The sequence below is a fragment of the Tenebrio molitor genome, chromosome 1 (assembly GCF_963966145.1).
Source record: "Tenebrio molitor chromosome 1, icTenMoli1.1, whole genome shotgun sequence".
In the NCBI taxonomy this organism is placed as follows: domain Eukaryota; kingdom Metazoa; phylum Arthropoda; class Insecta; order Coleoptera; family Tenebrionidae; genus Tenebrio; species Tenebrio molitor.
The window spans coordinates 768412-792562 of record NC_091046.1 but is presented as its reverse complement, the minus strand read 5'-3'; the positions used below and the strand labels follow the sequence as shown (position 1 = coordinate 792562).

General features: G+C 34.1%; 1 protein-coding gene across 1 annotated transcript; it reads right to left on the bottom strand.

The window, feature by feature from the left end:
* Positions 1 to 1103: 1103 nt before the first annotated feature.
* Positions 1104 to 19949, bottom strand: LOC138131579 (oocyte zinc finger protein XlCOF7.1-like). The gene is made up of 3 exons (XM_069048655.1): positions 10438 to 19949; positions 6920 to 7843; positions 1104 to 6856 (listed from the first exon to the last, which is right to left on the bottom strand). Exons 2-3 carry the CDS (start codon positions 7753 to 7755, stop codon positions 6355 to 6357), a joined length of 1338 nt encoding a protein of 445 aa, XP_068904756.1. The 5' UTR covers positions 7756 to 7843; positions 10438 to 19949; the 3' UTR covers positions 1104 to 6354.
* Between the last annotated feature and the right edge of the window lie 4202 nt (positions 19950 to 24151).

Below are 24151 nucleotides of genomic sequence, written 5' to 3'. Positions count from 1 at the left end.
TAGCGTATTTATTGTAAGAGAAAAATATAGCAAACCGTATATACAGTGTGAACATAGAGTTTGAAACAAAATTCGTAACAGCGCCATATTTAATGTTGTTTTTAAGAAAACGACTCGCACAGGTCGATTTTGTTTCGAAAAATGCCATCTTGTGACGTGCAATTTATTTAAATAACGTCATGGGTTTTTGCGCAATGACGTCATCATCACCAATTAATTTAAATGACAACCTCCACTTTTTCCTCTTTCTGATAGACCTTCATAATACCTAAACGATAAATGAAAAATATTGATACCTTACATAACAATTTTTTTGAGAAAATGAGAATTAAAAAAAATAGATTTAGACGAAAGTGGATTTTTTGAAAAAAAGAACTGTTTTTAAATCTAGAACAGCACGAGACGAAGAGCATACAGTGGCAGGTCTAGCCCGTGTTAGTTTGGATGCACATATTTCTAGTCGGCACCTAGAAATGGAAACTGATTTTTAATTTTCTTCTATTCAAATAATTCTTAAAGAAAATAAAATGCATTCATACAAAATACATTTACATCAGAGTTTGCTTCTTGAGACGGCTGAATTTTGTGGCGTGGTTAGTACTCGTAGTTGCTCAGGAAAGGGCTATCTTACTCGTACATCATATCCTATGATCAGATGAATCTCGATTACACAAAAATAGTATAGTCAAACGACATAATTGTCATTAATCCCCATTGGTTGAGGGAAACCAACCAGAATATCTCTTTTCTTTGACCTTATTTAAAGGAAAGGGTTTATCTTAACCCGTTAAATAACGTTGCAGACCTTAAAACCAGAATTAGAACTGAATGTCGAAGTTCGAATGGGAATCCTGGAGTACTATACAGCGTGAATTTGAAATAGGTACGTCACAATTTCAAAACCCCAGGATCTTCAGATCAATTGTGAAAATCACGTGGACTCGGTTTTGCGCTAAGGATCCGCATAAGGACAGAAAAGCCATGTACAGTTCACGCACAAAAGTTGAGTACGCCACTGATATCATGTTAGGACGAATAGTAAGATTTAAAAAGTTATCGAGTGCAACGCAAAGAAGGTACAAAAAGTTTTGTTACGCGGGTGCTAGTACCGCGTGCAGATTAGTTGTTTTCAGTGCGACCTTCGGCTATTGTTTGGTTGGAATTTTGTGTCTCAGTGTGTCATTATCATGGAAAATTATACCAATAGTGAAATGATCGATATGGTACTTTGTTACGGAAGTGCAGATGGTGTTGACTTAAGGGCACAAGCTTTGTATCGCGAAAAGTTTCCGGCGCGTCGTGTTCCGCATTCGCAAACATTTCTGGCTATTGTCTACGGGAAAATGGTACTTTTCGATTGCATTCGTCAGCAAGAGTTTTGTGAGTGATTTAAATGTGCGTCGATCAACCTGACTTTATGCGAATAGTGTTGTTAACGGAGTTTTTAACACCCACAGTCATCAGCGCAAATCCCGGACGATGCAGCAAGTTTTGCAAGGGTTCGGGACAATCTACATCCAAGGGCACAGGCGTGTATTAGAAATCACGACCGACATTTTGAACATTGTCTCTAATAATTGTAAGCACGGTAGTTGTAGTTTTTGCTTTGTCTTTTCCTTTCACTTGGTTTTCACTCTTAACGTTTTTGCGGCTGTGTGTTTAAGGTGTTTTTCGGCTATTTCATTCAAAACAAGGTTTTGTCACTCTCGGTTTTTAAATCGTTTTTGCGGATATTAATGTTTGGATTTATTAGAACTTTCAGAAGCGTCTCGTTCGGGATGGAATTAAGTTAAATTGAACTTTATGAATTTAAAATGTTTAACCACATTTTCGGTTTATTCACTTCCTGAAGATCCTGAGGTTTTAAAATTGTGACGTATTTCGAATTCACCCTATATGTATACTGCGAGTATGTATTGAAGGCATCATAATCATAAACAGAAGCTGTCGGGAGTCACTTTGAACATTTAAAGGATTAAAAGTTAAAGATTGGGTTATTGTTAATTTTCTTTTTGTGTTGTTGCTCTATTGTTTCTTTTAAATCTTTTGGACTAATCATGTCATTCATGCACTATCAAAATTCAGCCATTTCCACTAACTCTGTTCATTAAGTAAAAAAAGGAAAAAATAGCAAAGAATGTGAATGAAGAAGAATAAATTCTCCGACGTGTATGCATTCAAATCGTTATAATCAGGAAGAAGTTATATTTCGAAACCAGATGCTATAACATCGTTATTTATTTAATCTAATTATTTTAATAATTGACGTTATTAATGTCAAAATTCATTTGTTTCCATGGGTAGCCAGATCTATTTACAAAATAAAACGGTCAATTAAATTAAATATTTTATTATTTCTCTCCATTTTTTCCTCATGCAAGTGTCAACTTTTTTTACACACTCGAATGTAGAAAAAAAGCTTTGCAAGAATAGACTAAGAAATGTATGAGGTACTGTTAAACAAAAAAAAAAGTTAACTGCCCTAATTTTGACATATGTCAACGTATGCAGCTTAACAAGCGATTTAAATACCTATTAGCGAGCAATAAATTTTGGTCGTCATTTGGCGTACATTTTATAAAACATGATATACAGGGTGCATTTTTAAAATGTGCCCAAATTTTACCTACGAGGTTGTAGGACAACGTAGAAAACTAAAAGCCATTTAAAAAACATAGAATTTTTTAGATATTTTTTCCGAGTTCTACATGAAGCCAATAGCTCGTGGTTAAAATATCTGTACAACTTTCAATAACACCCTGTAGATTATACAAGTGATCCAAATTTTTAAGGGTTTGATCAATTTAATGTCTGAAATAGATGCAGTTTTAAAATCTCATATTGACAAATCTAAAAATACCGTTTTTTCAGGATTATCAAAAACAATTCAAAATTAAACTTTAATACTCAATATTGGCAGTAACGCAGACTTTAATTAAAAAAGAAATTGATGAAAGTGATTATATCACAATACAGAATTACGAAACAACAAATAGATAATACAAACATTTCTCAATTAGTATCTATAATGCGCTATGTCAAGAATGCACGAATTAACGAACGTTTTATGGGTTTTATAAGACCTTCAGGACACAGTGCAGAATATGTAATTTTGAAAGAATTAGAACATATTTACTCACTGTTATGCTCCTCAATTGAACTTAATTTTAGAAAGAGCTGCACATCAAAATAATCAGTCAAGTGTTTTTTGCAGACATTGTTCATTTATTCTTTATATTCTGGAATATATTCTTTTTTTTCCTTGTTCTTTCCGTGAATATTTATTATTAGTTCTTCATCTTTTACTATTAAATACAATGGTGTTTCAATAGGTGAGATTTTCAAGCTTATTTCTCGTTCGTCTAAATGTAGGTAGATACCCAAAATCTTGATTCCGTTGTAGGAAAAAATCTTCCGCGTGGGTCAAATGTTCGTTGGAATTTTAGTTCTAGAGTGGTTACTATCGTCTTTTTTTTATTATAAAGGAGTTAACAGAGTGTTTGAATTACATAATCGAAAACGAGGATGACAAAAAAAAACTGTACGTCAATCGACTGGTTTGATAAATTAAAGATCCTGATTTTCATTTTTAGCTTCATTTTTTTTAACAAGACTGCGACAGTTAGATAGCATTAAAGTGCAAAAATATATAAAATGGCATCCAGAAAATAAACAGCAAAGTAGATTATAATTATTATCAAAACGACAATGATGATGCCGCTATTCAACCAGCAAAACGACAGCGTTATTTGGACGATAATAAAATATAAAAAAATACATAATAGCTATTTATGTAACCAGTTAGGAAATGCGTTATTTTGTGTAACGAGTGAAATATTTGCGGGACGAGCGCAGCGAGATCCCGCAAAATCACACGAGTTACACAAAATTGCATTTCCTAAAGTGTTACATACAAGATTTTTTCTAATTTTGACAAAAAAAAGTTTCTTCAAACGTTAAACGAAGTAATGAATTTCATTAATAATAAATTATTATTGTGTTAAAATATCAAGTAGGTAAGTAGGCACGCTTATTTTGCTTAAAAACAAAAAAAATGACAGTGTCAAATTGATGATACAATAAATTTTTCCTAACCAGTTAGGAAAGATTTTACTTTTCGTAACCAGTTACGAAAAGTGTGACGTTTCCCAACGTCAATTAATTTTGAAAAGTGTCACTTTATATGTCAAAATTAGAAAAATCTATTTATGTATTACCCTTTTGAATTCTTTTTAATGAAACTGTCCTGATTGTGGATCAGGCCTATTGGGGAAACCACATTTAAAAAAAAAATGCGCCTTACACTGTACCTATTGGGTGGTTTCAAATTGAGGAGCAACTCTTCAAAGCGCATTATGGCACATAAAACAGTTCTTTGGGTAGAAGCAAAAAACGTATATTTTCTAATTCGATTCACTTTACGTTAAAACTAAACGGCCATTTGAGAAGTTCTGTTAGATGAATCACATTAATGATCTCATTTAGATCAAAAAGACCCTAGATATTTCGAAAATATTAAAAAAAGATCGGACATAATGCAATTTGATTCATTCTAGTGAATGTAATGCGTTTTGTTGTGGTATGTTTGGACATAATGCTTATTTCTAATCGTGAAATTTGCTATAACATTGTAAAAACCGAGGTAAACACTTAATTGAAAAGCCAAACTAATACTAGACAAGATTTTTAATTGAAACTTATAATTTATAAACTAAAAGACACGATTGAAACCGCTAATGTGAGGTTAGATACATGCCAAATGCCAATGAAACAACATAATGCGTTTTGATCCGTCTACCTCGATGGACATTATACGTTTTGATGCAAGCATCAGATTTCAAACTGAAATTAAATAGAGATATTATTTTATTTTCAGCAGTTTCTTTAGGTAGGGTTGTAAAGTAGTTATAGAGGATTGCAAATCCACTTCAAACTGAATTTTGGCCTAGACTGGACATAATGCGATTTGATTAGTTGCTCCTCAATTGTTGAAAATTGTCACTTTACTGTAACTGCAACAAAAAAAATGAGTTCATGGCCATTTTTTTTTTTGTGATCAGCTTGAAGATTGTATAGTGGGATATAAGGTTAGTACGTAAGTGCTCGGCTTCGTCTCGATTTTCGAAACTCTTCCTCGATTCTGTTATGGCACTTAAAATAACCGTATAGTCCGTAACGTTTTTCGCACACTCTTATACGAAAAGAATTGACTAGTCAAGTAATTTTTTCGACAGGAGTATTTTGGAGGCATTAATGTCATTAATTACCTACTTACTGCATTATGTATGGGTGCCATTATTTACTTACCGCATTAGGGCGGTAAGTTCAACTTACAGATTGCGTCAACAACAATGGTAAGTAGCTAGTAACAACACGATTGTGCGAAAAATAGTATACATCATTCAGAGTAGGTCTTTTTGTGCTTCGCACAGTTGGAATCAATCTCACGAAAATCACAAATCACAATCGCACACAAAAAGACTTACTTCTACTCTTAATGATATAATCTACTATTATTGTCGACACATCGAAAATAACTTCGTAATGTTGCTTTTTTAGAGGCTTTTTTTTAAATAGGAATAATTTAATTATCAAATGTTTTGTGTAATTATTAATAAATAAACCGTCAGAAATGTTTCAAATGACCTTACATTTAACTCGGTCTAGCCGCCTGTAGACATTTCGACTCCTAGGATTTCAAGTCCAGTTTAAAAAAAAAGCCACTTCAACCGTTTCTATAGAGATACACAAAAGCGCAATTTTCGACAGCTTGAAGATAAAGACTTCTTTATTTAAAGGCCACAATGTCCGTGCTTAGCCGAAATAAAAATGTATTTCTTCATTTTGGAGTTTTTTTTTTCTACTTTTAAAATGTTTTGAAAACTAACGTATCCTTTCCAAACAAGAAAAAAAAAATAAGACCAAGAAATTTATGGAGATGGATCCTGTCACGTTTTAAATAAATCGTTTTTTTTTTTATTGTTTTAAAATAAGAAATTACCCGAAATAAATAATTTATTCCAAAATAAGATTTGTATAAAACAGCAAACTTAACTTGTATTCTAAATGACTATAAAAAAAACGTCAGTCTTAAACTTAAATCACAATGCTCAACAACGTTATTTAATCAATCAAATTTCACTCCAGTTGTAGCAGATCTCCTGTTTCCCCAATCGAGATCAACAATACAAGGTTTTTAAATATTTAACACGGACGTAACTAAATCTGTGATATGTATTTCTTTATATCGGAAATTTAAAGCTTTACTTTAATACTTCTTGGCTGCAAAATTCTTCGCAATAAGTACAAATGAACTAAGCAGACAACAGATCTGTTCTGCAGATCTGGCAGATGTTAGTTTCTCTGATGAACGATCTCTTCGTGACAAACCAAATCTTTCACGCTCGAAAATTTCATATCGCAAATTTTACAGTAAGGTCTCGAAGACTCAGTTTTCTCACTGCGACACTGATGCTGACACACCACACGTTTGTTCTCGAACTCGTTATTGCACTTTCCGCAGGTAACTTTCCTGTGACAGTCGTTGGTGTGTTTATCAAAATCCTCCTTCTTCCGAAACCTTCGATTACAACAAAAGAATCCCGACTTCTCATACTGAGTTACACTTCCTCGTTTATGTGAATGACGAACTTCGATGTGTTTCTTTAATTCAGATTTACTTGTAAATTTTTTATCGCAATTTGGACACCCACGATTTTTTTTCATGTGCGTACCGCTATGTTTTCGCAACTGTGCTTTGGAATTAAACGATTTCCGACATTTTGGACAAGTATACACCTGCAGCACTACTGACACTACGTTAGACTTGTCTTCTACTTGAGCCTGGTTTTCAAACCTGCGAACAGATCAAGATGAAAAAAACCTTGAATCCGAGAGCAAATTTTATTAAAAGAATTACACGTTTTTGACAGAGTGGTGTTTCAAGTGTGTGTTGAGGAGAGTTTTTGTAACGAACGCCCGCGGGCAGATCTGACAAGGGTACGGTCTTTCTCCACTGTGTGCCGCCCTGACGTGCACAATCAAGGAACTCTGTTGTGAGTATTTCTTGTCGCAAAACTTGCACATCCAAGGCTTCTCCTTCGTGTGTACTAGCAGATGCAACTTAAGTTGGCTTTTAGTTGTAAATTTTTTATCGCAGTTGGTACACGCGAACGGTTTTTCCCCGGTATGCGTCTTTAAGTGGTTCCTCAGGCTCCCACTGGACGACACCTCTTTTCCGCAGGTCTCACACAAGAACCGCTTGCCTTGGTGGAACACTTCCATGTGTCGCACGTAGCCGTTTTTCTTCGTAAAATTTTTATCGCACAGACCACAGTGCAAGTTCGGCGGTTTGTAGTTCTCTCTGTGCATCAGACTGTCATGTCTGCGCAAACCACCCCAATTCTTAAACACCTTATTGCACTTGTCACATGTGAGCTGCTGGTGACGTTTTTCGTTGTGTCTGTCTAGATCTTTCTGGCTGCAGAAGTTCCGGCCGCAGCACATCAGATTCGGATTCGCGTGGATTTTCCTGTGACGGATCAGTTCCCGGTAAAACTGGAGGTGCATATTGCAATGTTCGCAAAAGTAGCGTTTTTCAGATGCGTGGAGGTCGCTATGGGTTGTGAGGGCACCTCGGGTTTTAAATCGCCTGTCGCACACGGAACACGCATGAATTTTTTCCCAGTGAACGTCGCGTCGATGCTTCCGTAATAATTTATCGGTAGAAAAACAAATGCAACATTTTAAACACATGTGTCCGTCTCTTCGTAACCAATCGTTCGTGGATCTACTGTTTGCTACAGGTTCGGTCACTTCGACTTTGACAGGGTTGTCCAGAAACCTGTAAAGACACGAACAATGTCAACCTTTGACAGCAAACAGATGAAGCGGTCTTTGGGAAAACGAATTAAAAAATAACTCGAGAGTTCGTATTTATTAATCATTGTCATTTACAGATTTAAAATGATACATTTAACGGACGAATCACCACCAACTTAACACATTGAGAATTTTCTTGGCGTCAAGGGGTAAATTTAAACGGAATTGTTAAACAATCTGATTTTGACCTGATCAACCCAAAAGTGCATGTTAAATGCGCCGACATATCAAGACGCGTCTGCTCTTAAAGTCGTCTACCGTGCTTTAAAGGCTTCCTTATAAACTTGTATCATAATATACTAGGTATTTTTGTTCTGAATATTTCAGTACCGTATTTGATCTCACATTTAATAATTTTTACAGATTTATAAACTGGTACCTAAAGTACGAACAAAAATATAGTACGAATACGGCTTTGACTTCTTGAGGACTTTATAACAACCCTACCGCAAACCCCAATAAAAGTAATCCCGATCAGATGTTGAGAATTGGTTACTGGAGATGAAGTTCTTTGAAAGGTTCTTTACAGGGTAAACTATTTTATAATATCTTGCGATTGAGCGCCACTGAGCCACTGTTGCCGCTCGAACCGGCTTATGTCTGTGCATTGTTTTTTAAAATAAGTTGTTGGTTTTACGTAATTTTCAGTTTTTGTGATGGCTTTTTTTAAGGTTACACAAAACTACAAAACTTTAGTTTATTAGAGGCTACAGCGGAAGTGTTGTGGAAGGCGTAAAAGTGTTGTGTGCGAAGTTAATTTTATGTGGTGTTACCAAAGTGGTGGAAACAAGGTAGGTACGAAATTTTTGGATTATGTCTACAAACAAGTGCCTTGAGTGTCACCTAATATAAATTATTTCAAAATATAACCTTAAAATACTATATATTTATCTTCCAAATGTAGTCTTCTTTTTGAAAGTGTTTTCTACCCGGTCTTTAGAACCGAAAACATTTTCGATGAAAACATATTTTGCCTTAAGGCCACAACGCGGAAATAAATAGAAACATGCTTCTGGTTCGGTTTTTCGACACGTGTTACAGCCAAAAACGCAACAATTTGTTTTATCGGTCCTTATTTTTTTAGTCATTTTTAACTAATAAATTTTAATGAAACCATCGTTTTGTTTTAAAAAAACACAAATCATTTGAATAGCCACCAGCTTGAGTGTCTTAAAATTTTGCATACAATCCACACCAGATATGTCTCACTGATAGCTGGAATCGCCAATTATAAGAAAATCCTTTTTCATCTGAACAGTTACAAATTACACAAAAAAAAATGTTTGGCATCTTGTTTTAATTAATACCTCTGTGAGAAAAAGTGGATAATAACTTGATAACACATAAATGACCCTGGACCGGAGAATATGAACATTTTATAGTTTTTAGTATCGATGTTTTGCACGCTTGGCAAAAAATGTGAGACGTAATCACAAATCAGGTGGCGGGTAGGAGTCGATTCAGAGTTGTCGAACGATTTGTACGTGGTCGGAATAAACGCCAGTTTTGAAAATTTAGGCTGTATTTCTTACACTTTTTAATAGTCTAAGATCCCACTGCATGATATTTACGTTCATCTGTTTTTTAATCAAAATACCATTATTATAGATAATTATGAATAGAGAAATATGTTTCTGCAGGGTTGCCTATCAAAATATGGGCGCAAGAATTTTTTAATTAAAATTAAATTAATTAATTTTTTCCAAACAGTTTCGTTCACTTGTTTTTTACATAAATTATAATTCATTTCAAAGAGAGATGTGTAAAGAACTTGAAAAGTTTGGGTTGCCATTTCTCAGTTGGCCGCAACCCCTTGGCAACCGGGTGTAAACATGTACCTCTCTGTTTAATTTATAACTTTATAACGTATCCTCATAAATTATATATCAAATTAAAGCTAATTTTTTTCTCTACACGATGGAATACGGTTGCTTATGGAAAAGTGGCCGCCAATAGGGGTAACTGTTAAAGATAGATAAGAGCGAAAGAGAGTTAGCGCACCACACCCTGCATCAGATAAGGAAGCATTGTCCGTGGTTAAAATAAAAATGACGCTATCTAATTGAGTAAAAATGACGTGAAGTTGGCAACTGAGAAATGGCAACCAAAACTTTTCAAGTTCTTTACATATCTCTATTTGAAATGAATTATAATTTATCTTAAAAACAAGTGAAAGAAACTGTTTGGAAAAAAATAATTAATTTGATTTTAATTAAAAAATACTTGCGGCCATATTTTGATAGGCAACCCGGCAGAAACATATTTCTCTACTCATAATTATCTACAAAAATTGTATTTTGATTAAAAAACAGATGAACGTAGAAATCATGCAGTGGGATCTCGTACTATAAGAACGTTATTATAACACAATCGTACACACATTAAATTTATCACAAAAATTTTTCAAATTATTCCTTACTTTCTGTTTTGTACGACTGACCTGTTTTAGCTGACTACGATCATTTTTCATGACCCTATAAAAAAAAACCAATTGTAAAATTACATTAGGTAGTATACAAAACAATGAGACACCCCACTGATCTCATACATACATACCGGGTGTAGAATGGATTTTGGTACTTAGGCACTTTAGGTGTAAAAGTAAAAATCCTCAGATATTGGTTCCCCTAATCATTTTCGAACAAAGCCTTAAATACAAAAGTTGTAGAGTTTTAAAAATGGTTTCCAATTCTTACTTTTTTTTGCTTTCTAAGATCTTCCGGAAGTACACAATAATGGAAAAAAGAATTGAAGAATTTGTCAAAATAGCGATAGCAGTGAAGTGTAACCGAGGTGACAACCCTACTCGTCGCGTTTTGTCAAAAAATGAATTTTATTGCTGTCGGGAGTCATGGCAATTACTATTTTATCGATAGATTTTTAATATTTAATTTTTCTTGTCTAACAGAACCAGAAGGTGTTAGAAAATAATTAGAAAAGGATGTAGATACATTTTTTTTTACTCCACAACTTTTGTATGTAATGTTTTAGAAAATTATTAGGGGAGCCAATATCCGAAGAGTTTTTTTATTATTACACGTAAAGTGCCTCTGTACCAGAATCCATTCTACACCCTGTATATTCGTTCGATTCTATTTTGGCTCAGAAAAACAAAATATTTTTGGAACTTTTACTGTAATCAAAACGTTACAGATTACATTTTTGCAAAGTGAAAATTAAGTTTGCTTTATTACTGCCTACAATCAATTAATAATACTGCTGTTCAAATTTGAAGGCAAATCACTTTCTTAGCAGTTACATGTTTCCAGGTTTTTTTTTTGCCCTGATACACAGATCATTTTTCGCGGGTAAGATCCCGAATGCATGTTATGTTGTTAACATGTAGGAGGGATAATTTCAACAGACTACTTCCTGTAAAAACAAATAAACAGAAAAATAAACTTATTAATAGGAGATGTCACATGGTACACTTTTTATTAATTTCTTTGGTTAAAATACAAAAACAAAGTCGCACAATAGGCTACCAAATGATAATTTTATCACCGCATGTTAACTGTCACCTGTTTTTAATGAATAAAATTGTTTACTGTCAAAGAAAGTTTCAATTTACGCGTGAAGTCAGAAAATAGTGCTAATAACCAGAAAATGTGTGCCGTTGTACAGTGTGAACATCAAGTTTGGAACAAAATTCATAATAGCATTATGTTACGTTTTTCGGAAAATCGCTCTCGGACAGGTCGATTTTATTTAAAAAAAAATGCCATCATGTGACGTACAACTTGTTTAAATGACGTCATTGGTTTTTGAGCAGTGACGCCATCTCTTTTTTTTTTTAATGACAACCCCCTTTTTTCTTCTTTTTCTGACCTTCCTACTACCTACTACCTAAACGACGGATGTAAAAAAATTGGTACCTTAAATAAGAATTTTTTTGAGAAAATGACAAATTTTTGGTGTAATTTTTTTATGTGGGTTTATTTAAAACCGAAGATTTATTTTAATCAACGAAATAATTTAGAAGATTTACGACAGAGAACTTGCGCTGAAATAAAACAAATAAGCCCTGACATTATTAACCCCAGTGTACAAGGTGGCAATGAGTGCCAAATGGTTGGCGGGGGACAATTTCAACATTTGCATTAAATTTTATTTATTTAATAACATTTTTGTTCTACAATAAAAAAATTCCCATAATAATGCGGAATCTGGAAACATGCCCCGAATGCTTGCAGCGCAAAAACCAATGACGTCATTTAAATAAATTACGAGTCATAGGATGGCTTTTTTTTTTTAAATAAAATCGACGTGTCCAAGCGATTTTCTTAAAAACATCACATGAATTTTGTTCCACACTTTATGTTCACACCGTATACATTTAAAGGTTCAAAATATGTATTGTAATAAATAAATAATTGCTGCATTGAGTATCCTGTAACTGTAATTATTTACTGTCCAACTGACAGATCGATTAAAATTTTTTACTTTTCAAAATTTTATTTTCTGTAAACGGTCATTTTATTCACTCACCAAATATAACACGTGTTACATTATCACCGAAAATACATTGTTATTAATCAATTTTTCAAACATTTAAAAAATTACCATCCGATAGAAATACATATTTCAAAAATCGGGGCAAGATTCGAATAGAATTCCTCAACAATTTACTGAGCGTAACTTCTGTTTAATATGTAATAATATACCAGTTACTATTTTCAAAGAAGCCAAAGTTATTTTCTCTAATAATTGGATTTTATGGTGTACTTTCATTTATTAATCCTAAATAATAATAATATATCAGAAGTATCCATCAAACTATCGTTCATAAACGTGTAGTTGCGATAAAACTTAAATTTCGACCGAATGCTGGTACTGGCGATGACATGTGCACTATAGGCAAACACCAAACTTTATTTCAAGGAGTTAGTACATCTTGCGAGTAAGATATTATCAGTCATTTAAGTTACGAAAAAAACGCATTTTCGAAACCCTATTCTTTAACAAAATTCAACCATAAAAACACAACAGAAACCATATATGTACCTACATTATGGGTCTCTTTTATAGGTAATGCATACATTTGTCATAAACTGTTTCCGTCATACTCGTAACGAGATGTTTACTACACTTGGCACTGCATAAAAATAGTATATTATTTACAGAGTTCGTGTAAATTGGGCCCTTAATGGCATGGGTGGGCCAGTTTAAAACGCGAGTGATACGAGGCCCACGAGTACCATAAAGAGCCCAATTTACACACAAACGAGAATTCTTTTTTTTTTTTTTGTTCGACCAACCCCTTCAAAGACCCCTAAGCGCTTCAAATCTTTAAAATTAGTTCGGCGTTTCGTTTTGACAAGTTGTGACATTTATTAAAATCCGTTCACATAGGAGAAACTTCTCAAATTTCGACAGTGCCGAACAAAAAAATCGATCTATAACTGTTTGAAAAAAAAAAAAACAATTGGGTCGCTGTGTAAGTGCGCCGCGAATTTTTTTTTGGTAAATATCTGAATCCAATTTTTCGTCTGACTTTTCCGTGGCCATCCAAATAACTGTCAGGTACCACTTGAGACTTGTAAAATGCAATTTTAAATCTCAAATTCTGAAATTTATATACCCTAAAAGTTACAATATTTGTTAGACAACTTTTGTAAAGCATTTGAAATATTCTTTTAGAATAGTAAACTTAGGATTACTACCAGTGTTCGGACACCGGCACACCGGCACAGTATTTGCAGGGCGTCGGGCCCAATGTAATTTCACGATTTAATAATAGTTTGTCTGTTTCTTGAAGCAGTACAAGACTCGACAGATTACCTGGCGTCTTATGATTTGAATATTGTTTCCATCATTATTGGATAATTAATTTTTTACTTTACAACCTTATCGAATTTTATTCAAATAAATTCGCTCAACACTTGGGATGCCACCGGACATTGCTTCCGTCTCACGCTGAGGTAAAAAAAAAAAACGGAACAAAAACTCGGCAAAAACCATACAGTCGACCTGTTCAGCAATAAACACCATCGCAAGTCGGATTAACTAGCATTATTCCGTGCGCTGATTGTATTTATAATATGAAACCACATCAATAATTGTGAGCGATTAGTACTTGGGCTACTTGGTTAGCGTTTTTGCATGCAATTATATTAGGAACTGATTCTCCGCTTCCTAACGCCTATTTGAATCCGATCTCTGGTTACTACCCTTCCGTTCGTTACAATGCACCTACAATACATTGTGTAACTGTACTATGAAAAAATATAAAAGTAAATTGAGGTCATTATTCGGTTGCGTACTAATAATGGTTTTTACGATAACATAATTTAAAGTAAAAAATCCTCAGAAATAAATAAAATTCAAACCTGTATCTTGTTGCCAAACTCAGAAAGTGCAACACCTTAATGAATTATTAATAAACAATTCATGCTGCAAACAAATGGAAGCTGTCAAATGTCAAATTTACCAATCCAGAAGAAGATGTAAGAATAGTATATTAAAATATAAGTTGCAGAAGGCATCTATTCAAGCACGAATTTGAAAATCAAATGAGTGCTTGAAAGACCTTCTGCAATGAATCTTTTATACAATTTTTCTATTTTGCCGCTTTATACCATTTTATAAATAAAAAAATAAAAAATTTAAATGTAGGGAATTTTGCGGTGGTTGGTGACATTTTTTGTGGCATAATTTTCGCCAGCTGTGAAAAAAAAATAATTTAAAACGCCAGATTTTTTTTATTTTCGCATTTGATGTTTGAAAATGAATGTTGAAGAAAGTTTATCACTAACGCCGCCGCAAATTAGGCAAATTGCACAAAAAAGACGTTAGAAAATTTACTGCCCAGAATGAAAATTAAACGTTTTGTTCATTGTTATTTATTAATTTGCTTTGGTCTCTGCGAGATTTACTTTTTGACGTCTGTCAGTTGACACTTCACGCTACCAACATCAATGCAGTAAATTTTACCAGTCTATTCTAACACGCCAACGGCCTATTAAAGTACTCAAATGACGTCATTTGAGTCCTAGAATACGACTATATTTTACACGCAAAATAGAAAAACATTTATAACAACCCTTAACTATTGCGAGTAATTTGTGAACTCCGAGATGGTGAATATGTGATTAATTGATTACACAGGCCTGCAAAACAAAACTTTTTAAGCGATATTTTGATTTTGATAACTGATTTTGTATAACATTGGAGCCCTGATTACAGAAATACAATTCATTTTTTTTGTATCACGTCAGGTTTTTTCACAATTAACAAAAAAAAATTAAGCAATTTATTTAGGAAATTAAGATGTTTATAATAATTCTTCGTTAATAATCTAACTAAATTTTTTATTCCTTATGAGAATGGCATCTTTGACTCTTTGGGAGGAAACTTCTTTTAATTGATTGTCTGCTGTATGTTTTTTTTGGGTACATCGCGCTGTAACATCCAGCAAAAGTCTACCATCATTGATACGCTCCATCTTCCTTGATATCACCTCTCCATTTGTTTTATATCTTGGTCAAGACGTTCCCTTTGTTCCTCGCTGACAGCATCAAGATTTTTAGGAAAAAGATTTAAGTACGAAAAGAGGAAATTCACTTTCAAACTCATATTACATCCCAAAATGTGAAAATTTTTAAACATGATTCTTACAATATTTTCGTAGTCTTCATCTTTGTGATTTCCAAGCAATTTTTCTACGACGTTCTTAAATGCCGTCCAGGCATTCCTTTCAACAACATTCATAGAATTTTGAAAATCATTACCTTTGTACAAAGACCTTATTTGAGGTCCTAACCTCTTTTAATTTGGCATTGGAGAGATCTGGTAACTTTGTACATTAATACTTGAAATATTGTCCATTTTTATCAAGAGGCTTTACAAATTGCTTCATCAAACAGAGTTTGATATGCATTGGTGGTACCTAATACTACTTTTTTAGGATACAAATAAATTATTTTTTATTATTGCTTCCCGGTACAAGTCTAGTTCTTAAAGGCCACTTCTTTTGAGTCCAATGCTTGTCTCGTGCCCGGCAGTCCCACTCGCAAATAAAACAAGGAAATTTCGAATATCCATATTGTTGTCCGATATTACAATATCGAAATTTTGAAATAATTCATTCATTTTAGGTGAACATTTCAATTTTAAGAAAAAACGATTTGTAAAAAAAAACTAGACGTGATAGCGCAAAACCAAAATCATTTTCGTAATCAGGGGGTCGAAATTGTTCAAAAACTGTCAATTTTATGCAAACATCGAAATCAGTGCAGACCTGTGTTATCTTTTGATCCTTGTAGGAAATTTAATTGGATAAAATTTATTTGAGACTGTCTTCTCCATTGTCGGGAGCTTTTTCTGAGATAAACACAATGTCCAATGAACAGCTTTACTTTATAAGTTTACTCTTTGAGAAGCCGTCAAAATGTTTTGTTTGAAAAAATAACATCAGCTACTTTTAAGACTAAATATAAAATTGAGAGTTTAACGGATTATTCTACTTACGCAACTAATAATAAGTAATTGTACATATTATTAAAGTTCAATAATATTCAAGTGCAATAAAATGAAGCACAAGACTTATGACAAATTTTCACAATACATATTTTAGTTATATAATACATTTAACATTTGAAAACATTTTTGTCTTGTTATCTAAATGAAACATTTGACATTCCTAACAAAAATTCTGACTTCCATAACAAATTTGTTACTAGGAATTTCGTTGTCTCGTTTCAACTATAAAATATTTACTGTGCTTAATTTTATTGCACAGAAGTGTACTTATGTTGCGTTAATCATGTTCCCGTGAACTGTTTTTTCCTGGTTTCACATAATGTGAAATGTTACAATATGTAGGTACTCAACAAAAAATATAATTACATAATGATCAAATATATGTACGTATGGATTGAACTTTGAAAAATCCTATGCACTATTGGGAGCAAAAAAGTGGGACATCAACATCACTGTCGTGACTTTTAATGTGAAATGACCCTTATCTGTTTCTAACCCTACTTTGAATTGGTTGACGTTGTCATTCAATATTGTAGGTTGTACGGAATGAGTGTGAGTAAGCACGTAGTGAATATTTATTTAATGTAAAGTCCCAATCAAAATCTACCTTTATCAAAAGAGAGTATTTGGAAAAAGAAAATAGGCGAGTATAAAATAAATTTTTAAACCGTCATCTACAACAGTGTCAAACTTCTATGACGATAATCAAAGGCAAAATGACAATAAAGCTTGAACTACATCGAATTTTTCAAAATTGACAGAAATTTGATGTCCCACTTTTTATGCTCTCAATAGTATACTATTACTTGCTCTTTCGCGTTTTTTCCCACCTTTATACAGGTTATCTATAAATAATTGTCGCGTCGAGCCAGTTTTGGAAAAAAATATAATTGCGCCACCTTTTTCAGATGCCCAATTTTATATAACAGTCGCGTCTGACATTGACGTTTTGTTCGCGCTTCAGATCAATTTCTGAATATAGGTACAGTGTATGATGGTGTTGATATTAAATACGTATACATATTAATGTTAGCGGTAGCAAAACACGGTTAAGACTTGTCTCTGGTTAAAAGCCAACCACCTAACCTGAAAATGTGACATTCGGTGTCAGTCTACATATAAAGCGGCACATTCAAAATTTGACTAGTTTCCATAGCAAGCTGGACCAGACAATCATTTATAGATACCCCGTACACATAAAGAACGAACAGCAAGACAGATAAGTGACAGGCGGGGACTACGACATACTTGTACCACTCCTCTCGAGTTTGCCAGAAACGCAAGTAAATGCCTCATTGGCGTGCATTTGCGTGTCAAATGTGGTAGCACATTTGTTTTAAATAATTTTAAGAAAGTCAACCCCGATACCGGTAAATCCACAGCTAGATAATTATAGTTCAAATATTTTCTCAAATTAAAAAAAAAGATGAGCATACTAAACGAGATATATTCAAGTTACACACATGACAATGATGCAATCGAATTAATCGAATAAATACAGCAATTTTAAACGGCCGCTGCCAACTAAACCATGACAGTCGTGTTTACCCGATTTTTTTTTGTCCGCATTCGTAATGTTTTTTTTTCGTTGCCTAATTTTATAAAACAGATTCTGTGTGGTATGCGGTATTATCTACGTGAAGCAACAAATCCGACTGCTCGTCATCGCTAATCTGTTTTGCTGTACTCTATACTAAATATCCACGGTTCAACAAACGAGATGAGGGATAAATAAAAAAAATCACTTACCTTTCACTTGCGGTTTACTTTTTTGAGTACTGCTCTATCTTAAAATTCTGTTTCTTTCATTCGTTTCCTTATTTTTTTTTAATCTTCTCGTTTGAGTTAGTAAATTTATTTAAAAAAAAAATTGATACACGCACATGACTTAGATTTTGTGATAGAAATTCAACGAAATAAATAATTCATTTATACATCAAAACCGTATGCTTGTTTACGTAATGTTGTTCTTTTTTGTCTCAAACCAAACGTACAAAACATACTTACTAAATTTTATGTTTTCTCTGCTACGACTCTAAAATCGTCGTCTTCGAACACAGCTTCACTTACACGAAATTTTGGAATTAAAAGCCGTTGAAAAGAATTAAGTTATTACGGTTTAAGAACTATTGAAAATAAGGAAAAAAAACACATGAAAATGTTAACGTAAATATACTTACTTACCTTTTTATTGCTGGTAGACCTACCTTCTGAACAATTACAAACTCAACAGTAACTCAACATTTGCGTTCGTGTAAACGTAATAAATGTATACCCGATATTTTGTTCAATGGAACAGTCCCAAACACATTATTTTATAAAAGTATAAAATAATGCAAACAAGGATGTCCAGTTCATTAAAAATAAATGAAAATGGCGCAAAATTGACAATCCACAAATTAGAAATATAAGCGCAGTATGTGAAACATTTAAAGTTTAAGTGTTTCAACTATTAAATTTGCAATCATCGCAACGCAACCATTAAAAACACGAGAAATTCAGGTTTCAAAAATTGCGATGCCCAAAAAAATGAATTCAAAAAACCTGATCTACTTACCAATTTATCCTATTTAAGAAAAGTAGCATAAACACCTTCACAACTTCTGCAACCGTATCGCAGTTCTTCCAACAAATGAAAAAAAAACAATAATACCAAGGTGTAGGTTGACACAAAACACCATATCAAAAGTCAAAAGAGTGGAAATAAACAAAGTTGATTTCAATCGAAAACCAACTTTAAAGAAACGAAAAAAAAATACTTCCTTCGTTGTCAACCTTAAAATGTAGCGCGAACAAATTAATTCACTTACCAATTTGTATCCACTGAAGAAAAACTACAATTTTCTCGTCATTACAATCAATTAATAAAATAATTATTGACTGCAATTTTGGAACACTATCACAAAAGCCCATATGAAAATTGCAACACGAGCCTTAGGCGAGTGTTGGAATCATCTGAGTGAATAATAGCCATTATAAGCGAGTAGAAGACTATACTTTCTCCACGACTGTACAAAAAAAAACTATTTGAAAAAATAATTGAACGGATTCCAAATGTTTTTATTTTTTGTTCGAGTTACACTCATTTTAATTGTCTAAGCTCAACGATTAAATAAAATTGTTTGTTGTCGTTTGAGAGCCGTCATATCCACCGATATCAGCCGGCATGGTGGCAGAAGACCTGCGGAAACAATGTCCGGTGTATAGATTTGCATTCGGTAAATTTAAGTAGGTGGCAATTTGTTTTCCCATTAATCCAAATTTATTAATACCAATTTTTTGTGGGGTGCACCTGCCGTGTTGATAATTTAAGAAAAATGATGATGTTGTCACATTAGCTGGACGAAGGTCAGCATACTTCTTGCATATTTTGTGAAAACTGCCTGTCACAGTAAATTGTCTAACACTGTTTGTTTTAGTGTTGGGTATAGTTATTAAAAAGGCTTTTTCAAGGTCTTGAATATCTTCCAATTTCATTGCGTGCATTTCCTTACTACGACAAGCACCCATTATTCCCATGATCAATGCTACCTTAACAAAATAATCCATTAATGTAGCGCAAAATTTCATAATGTTTACACAACATTTCTTACCTTTGTTGCAAGATATATTTTGTCTGGAGCTTCCGTGATGAATCTATTTATTTCCTGCGGTGTAAATGTTTTACATTTTTTCGGTTGATAGCCATACCCTCTTCGTTTAAGGAAATGGCGCAGTTTTGAATATTTTTCTATATTTATTTCATTATTTATGTTCAGTGTGCTCCTTAACATTGAGTATATCTTCCATAAAGTGGGGGATTTATACTTTTCGGAAAGTTGTTTAAAATAGGCCAAGAGAACGTTCTCAGAAAAAGAATTTACCATATGAATATTACTCCACTCCATGAAAGCCTCGTATGTTCGACTGTAGCATTTTCGTGAACTCTCGGATAATAAGTTGATAGATGTTGTTTTCGCAGCTCTCAGAATTTCCGGTGGCGTATAGACTTCATCATAATCACTTTCACTGCTATCGAAATTCATTTAAAAAAAGAAACATGCAAACTTTTAACACGAAATATCACCATTTCATATTGGACTATTCAAATTGTGCCTTGCTGAGCGGGTTACTATGCGACGCGCGACTTATTTACAAAGGCATCCGATTGGCGATCTGTCCGTGGAATCCGAAAATACGACGCATTGATTGGCCGACACCCCGTGGGTTCCAGTTTGGAATCCACGGGGTGTGAAATTGACATTATTCTTAAATTTAATATCCAACAAGAATACATTCTTTAATAGTCGTGGAGAAACAACAGTTTCATTCATTTAAAACGACAAAATAATGGCACAACAATGAAGACAAAATTTTAAAACAAACAAATATACAATATGTAACATATAAATCAGCAAAAAAGTTACAAGAAAAATAACTCGCAAATCTTGAACGTTTTGCCTTTTACCGCACCAAAATGGTAAAACATGTTGACAATGTAATAAAACAAAACCACTTATAACTATCACAATATGGACAACAAACCTTACGAATGTAGTTACATTGGTGAAACATTTCTTGAACCAATTTTCATCACATTACAAAATTAATATTCGTAACATTTGTTATTCCTATACGAGGGCATCTGGATGCATCTTACGACATCTTAAAACAACGAAACGATCGACTGGTTTGACTTAAAATTTTGTCCACTTACCTTAACGTAGCGCCGCTGGTACAAATGTGGTAGCGCACGTAAATATACCACGTACGGTTTTTTTTTCTACAACTTCTAAGAAAATTTGACACAAAATGAGGCAAAAAAAAATCTGCTGATAAAAAAAATGATTACCCGCAATATCGCATATTTATTGTCTACTTTCCCCAGGATACACTGCGATTATCGTTTAATTTGGTATTTTTTAAAATATCTATTAGCCTTTGCAGCAGAAAAACTGCCTCCTACTAGACCCTTGACAGACTGATTAGCAACAAGTTCAGGTCCATCGGTTTATTGCTTTTTACGGCAGATATTGTACTTTAAAATGAAGTAATAAATACAAGGTGATTTACGAGGAATAATGAGCCCGACGGAATAGAAAATGCAACCCACAATACATTGCAACAAAAAGCCGGACATCGAAGCGGTAAATGTCCGGGTTTTTCTCCTGATGAATTGCGGGTTGCATTTTCTATTCCGTCGGGCTCATTATTCCTCGTAAATCACCTTGTATTGGGAGAAACTCAACTTGTTCTCTAGTTTAGTTTTTTTTTTTCATCTACGTGGGAAATAAAATACAGACCGAACAGAAAAGAATTACGCCATGGATCTGTTTTTTCTTCCGTTTTATTTTAGTCGCAATGAAAATGGAAAAAACACTTCGCGCAAATACCCGGTTGCCCTATGTAACAAATTTTGTGATGTTCTGACGTAGCTATGCCAGCTTTTCGTACGCTGCACATTTTTTACACTCTTTCTTTGCTAGAACAGTAATTCGTTTTTAGCAATATACGTTGTCTTTTCAATCCTCTAAATTTTCTTTCAGGATTTGCCTTTTCAGCAGAAAAAAATTCAAAGCTCTCTGTCTATAATCACATATGTAGTAAAGAATTATTTACAATACATATTACCAATTTAAAAGTAATTTAGAAAACTCATTTATAACATGTGCACAAACACCAGCTTTATACACATATCATGTAAATAATGCTTATTTTAAATCTTCGATTGACGGAAAATTCATCGCATGTTCTAAACGTATAAATGTAATGTCAAACCAGTCAAATTTCTGTACATCCAGATGCATCGACCACATTACAAAATAGTCAAAAAAAGTACTCACGGTGCTTCAATTGTGCCCTTGCCCACACCCGAAGGGCCAGGTTGATCATCGGCACTAGTCGAGGGCGCTTCAACATAATCGGGTTGATCAGCATCGTCACTATCTTCATCTTCCGCCTGTGAACAAGACAATCAAACCAACACCTACACACGGTCGCTCTTACAAACCTTCGTGATTTGCATGGCGACATCCAAATCGTCTTCTTCAGTCTCTAAAGGCGGTTTTTTCATGGCGGCTGCTCGTTTCGCTCTTTTCGGTGCGGGTTCCTCGTTCATTAAACCGGCAGTCGACCCCGACGCCTGTCAAAATTCCACATGTCAACACGAACTGAGTAACAAAACGACCTACATTACCTCTGCGAACGCGAATTCTTGAGGATAAGGCAATTTTTGCTGTTGGATTATATAACTGTGTGCGTCCACGCCCATTTCGGGACTATCACCTTCGACTCGACTCTCGGTCGTTTCGAAAGTTTCTTGTTTAACCATTATCTCTGGTTTCGCGTTTGCCAAAGGGTCCTTGGCCGCGGACTGGGACAGCGCACAAGAACTCAACCCGGCCTGATTGATCCATGATATCAGTTGCTTTTCGGAGTCCACGCTCGTGTTCCGGAAGATATAGAGCATGTCTAACTTATAGGAACATCCATCACAGATCTTTTTTGGTAAGTTGTCGTCTCGAGACACCTGCAATCAACCAAAATTTCACTGACGCAACAATAAAACCAAAAAGAAATAATCGCTAATTATAATAACTCCCCTGTGCTTAAATTTATTTGTCAATTAGTTTGATCAGTGTTGTTACACGAAAAACGTTCATTCTGAACAGAAATATTATTTACCAGTTCGGCGTTGTGGAAAAGTTAAATAAATAAATTTTGGCAATAAAAAAGCTCAACATGAGGTGCAAGCAGCATTTCTTTTTATTTTCAAACAAACAAAGCACAATCCAACTGATCATTAAGTGAATACAAATTTAAAATTAATGTTACAAACAAAAATTCCCGCGCAATCACAAATATTACATCACCCGGAGGCACCTGCGCATACCGGGCTATTAAAGAATGCGATGCTCAACAGGAACGCCAAAATTGAAAAAAATCTAAGCGATGAAGAATGTTTCACCGTGTATTTCACAAGACTAATAAAATAAAAAATTAAGTAGGCGGATGTTATTAACAAACCAACACAATTTGCAGTTCATCACGCCTGATTGGGAGTACGAGAAGCAATGTAAATTTACAATTTCACATAAATCGACAATTGAATCAAGAATTTTTTATGTAAATTCCTAATTTTAGTGTAATAGGGTTAGAAAAGGGTCGCCCATAATCTATCCGGTTGGCTGTGAACAAAAACAACTGAAGGTCAACCTAGTTCCCCACCCGAAGCCGACCGCGTAACGGCAACACTCTGTATATTGATTTTTCACGGAAACTTGTCGACGCGAGAAAATCGTAATTATCGAAAAAAAAAATGCGCTAAACCCCACTTCTGAGCATTTCTTTTCTGAATTAAATGATAAAAAACACGAGAAAACCTTATTGACATAACAACCCGGTAGTGGGGACGTAGTTTATACGCATTTACGGTTCATCGCTTCTACAATCGTTTAAAAAAGTCAAACTTGCTGGAAATGTGTCCAACGTGTCGTTATTGCGGGTTTGGAAGTGAGGAAAGCGCGCGTAAACAATAATAGGATGTCAAAAATGGACTGTCGAATATCAAGAAGCCAACAAACAGAAAGATGGCGGAACGACGCCAACTTACCTTAACCGGCAGACAAGAATTGATTTTCAAAAAAGTCTGTCTAATATCACTAGTTTCGTCGAAAATTGGTATGTTAACTTGGTCCTTGACTAAACACAAACGGCACAATTCCGAAATGTCGTCGATGCTACCCATTTTTAATCGAATATTTGAATAAAGTCATCGATACACAGCTCACAACACTGCACACATCGGTGG

Bases quoted from the DNA above. Each gene is read 5' to 3' on its own strand.
- LOC138131579 (XM_069048655.1), bottom strand. From the start codon at position 7,755: ATGTGTTTAAAATGTTGCATTTGTTTTTCTACCGATAAATTATTACGG. The intron at 6,857-6,919 runs GTAATTCTTTTA...ATCTGTTCGCAG, and splicing joins CACCACTCTGTCAAAAACGT to GTTTGAAAACCAGGCTCAAG.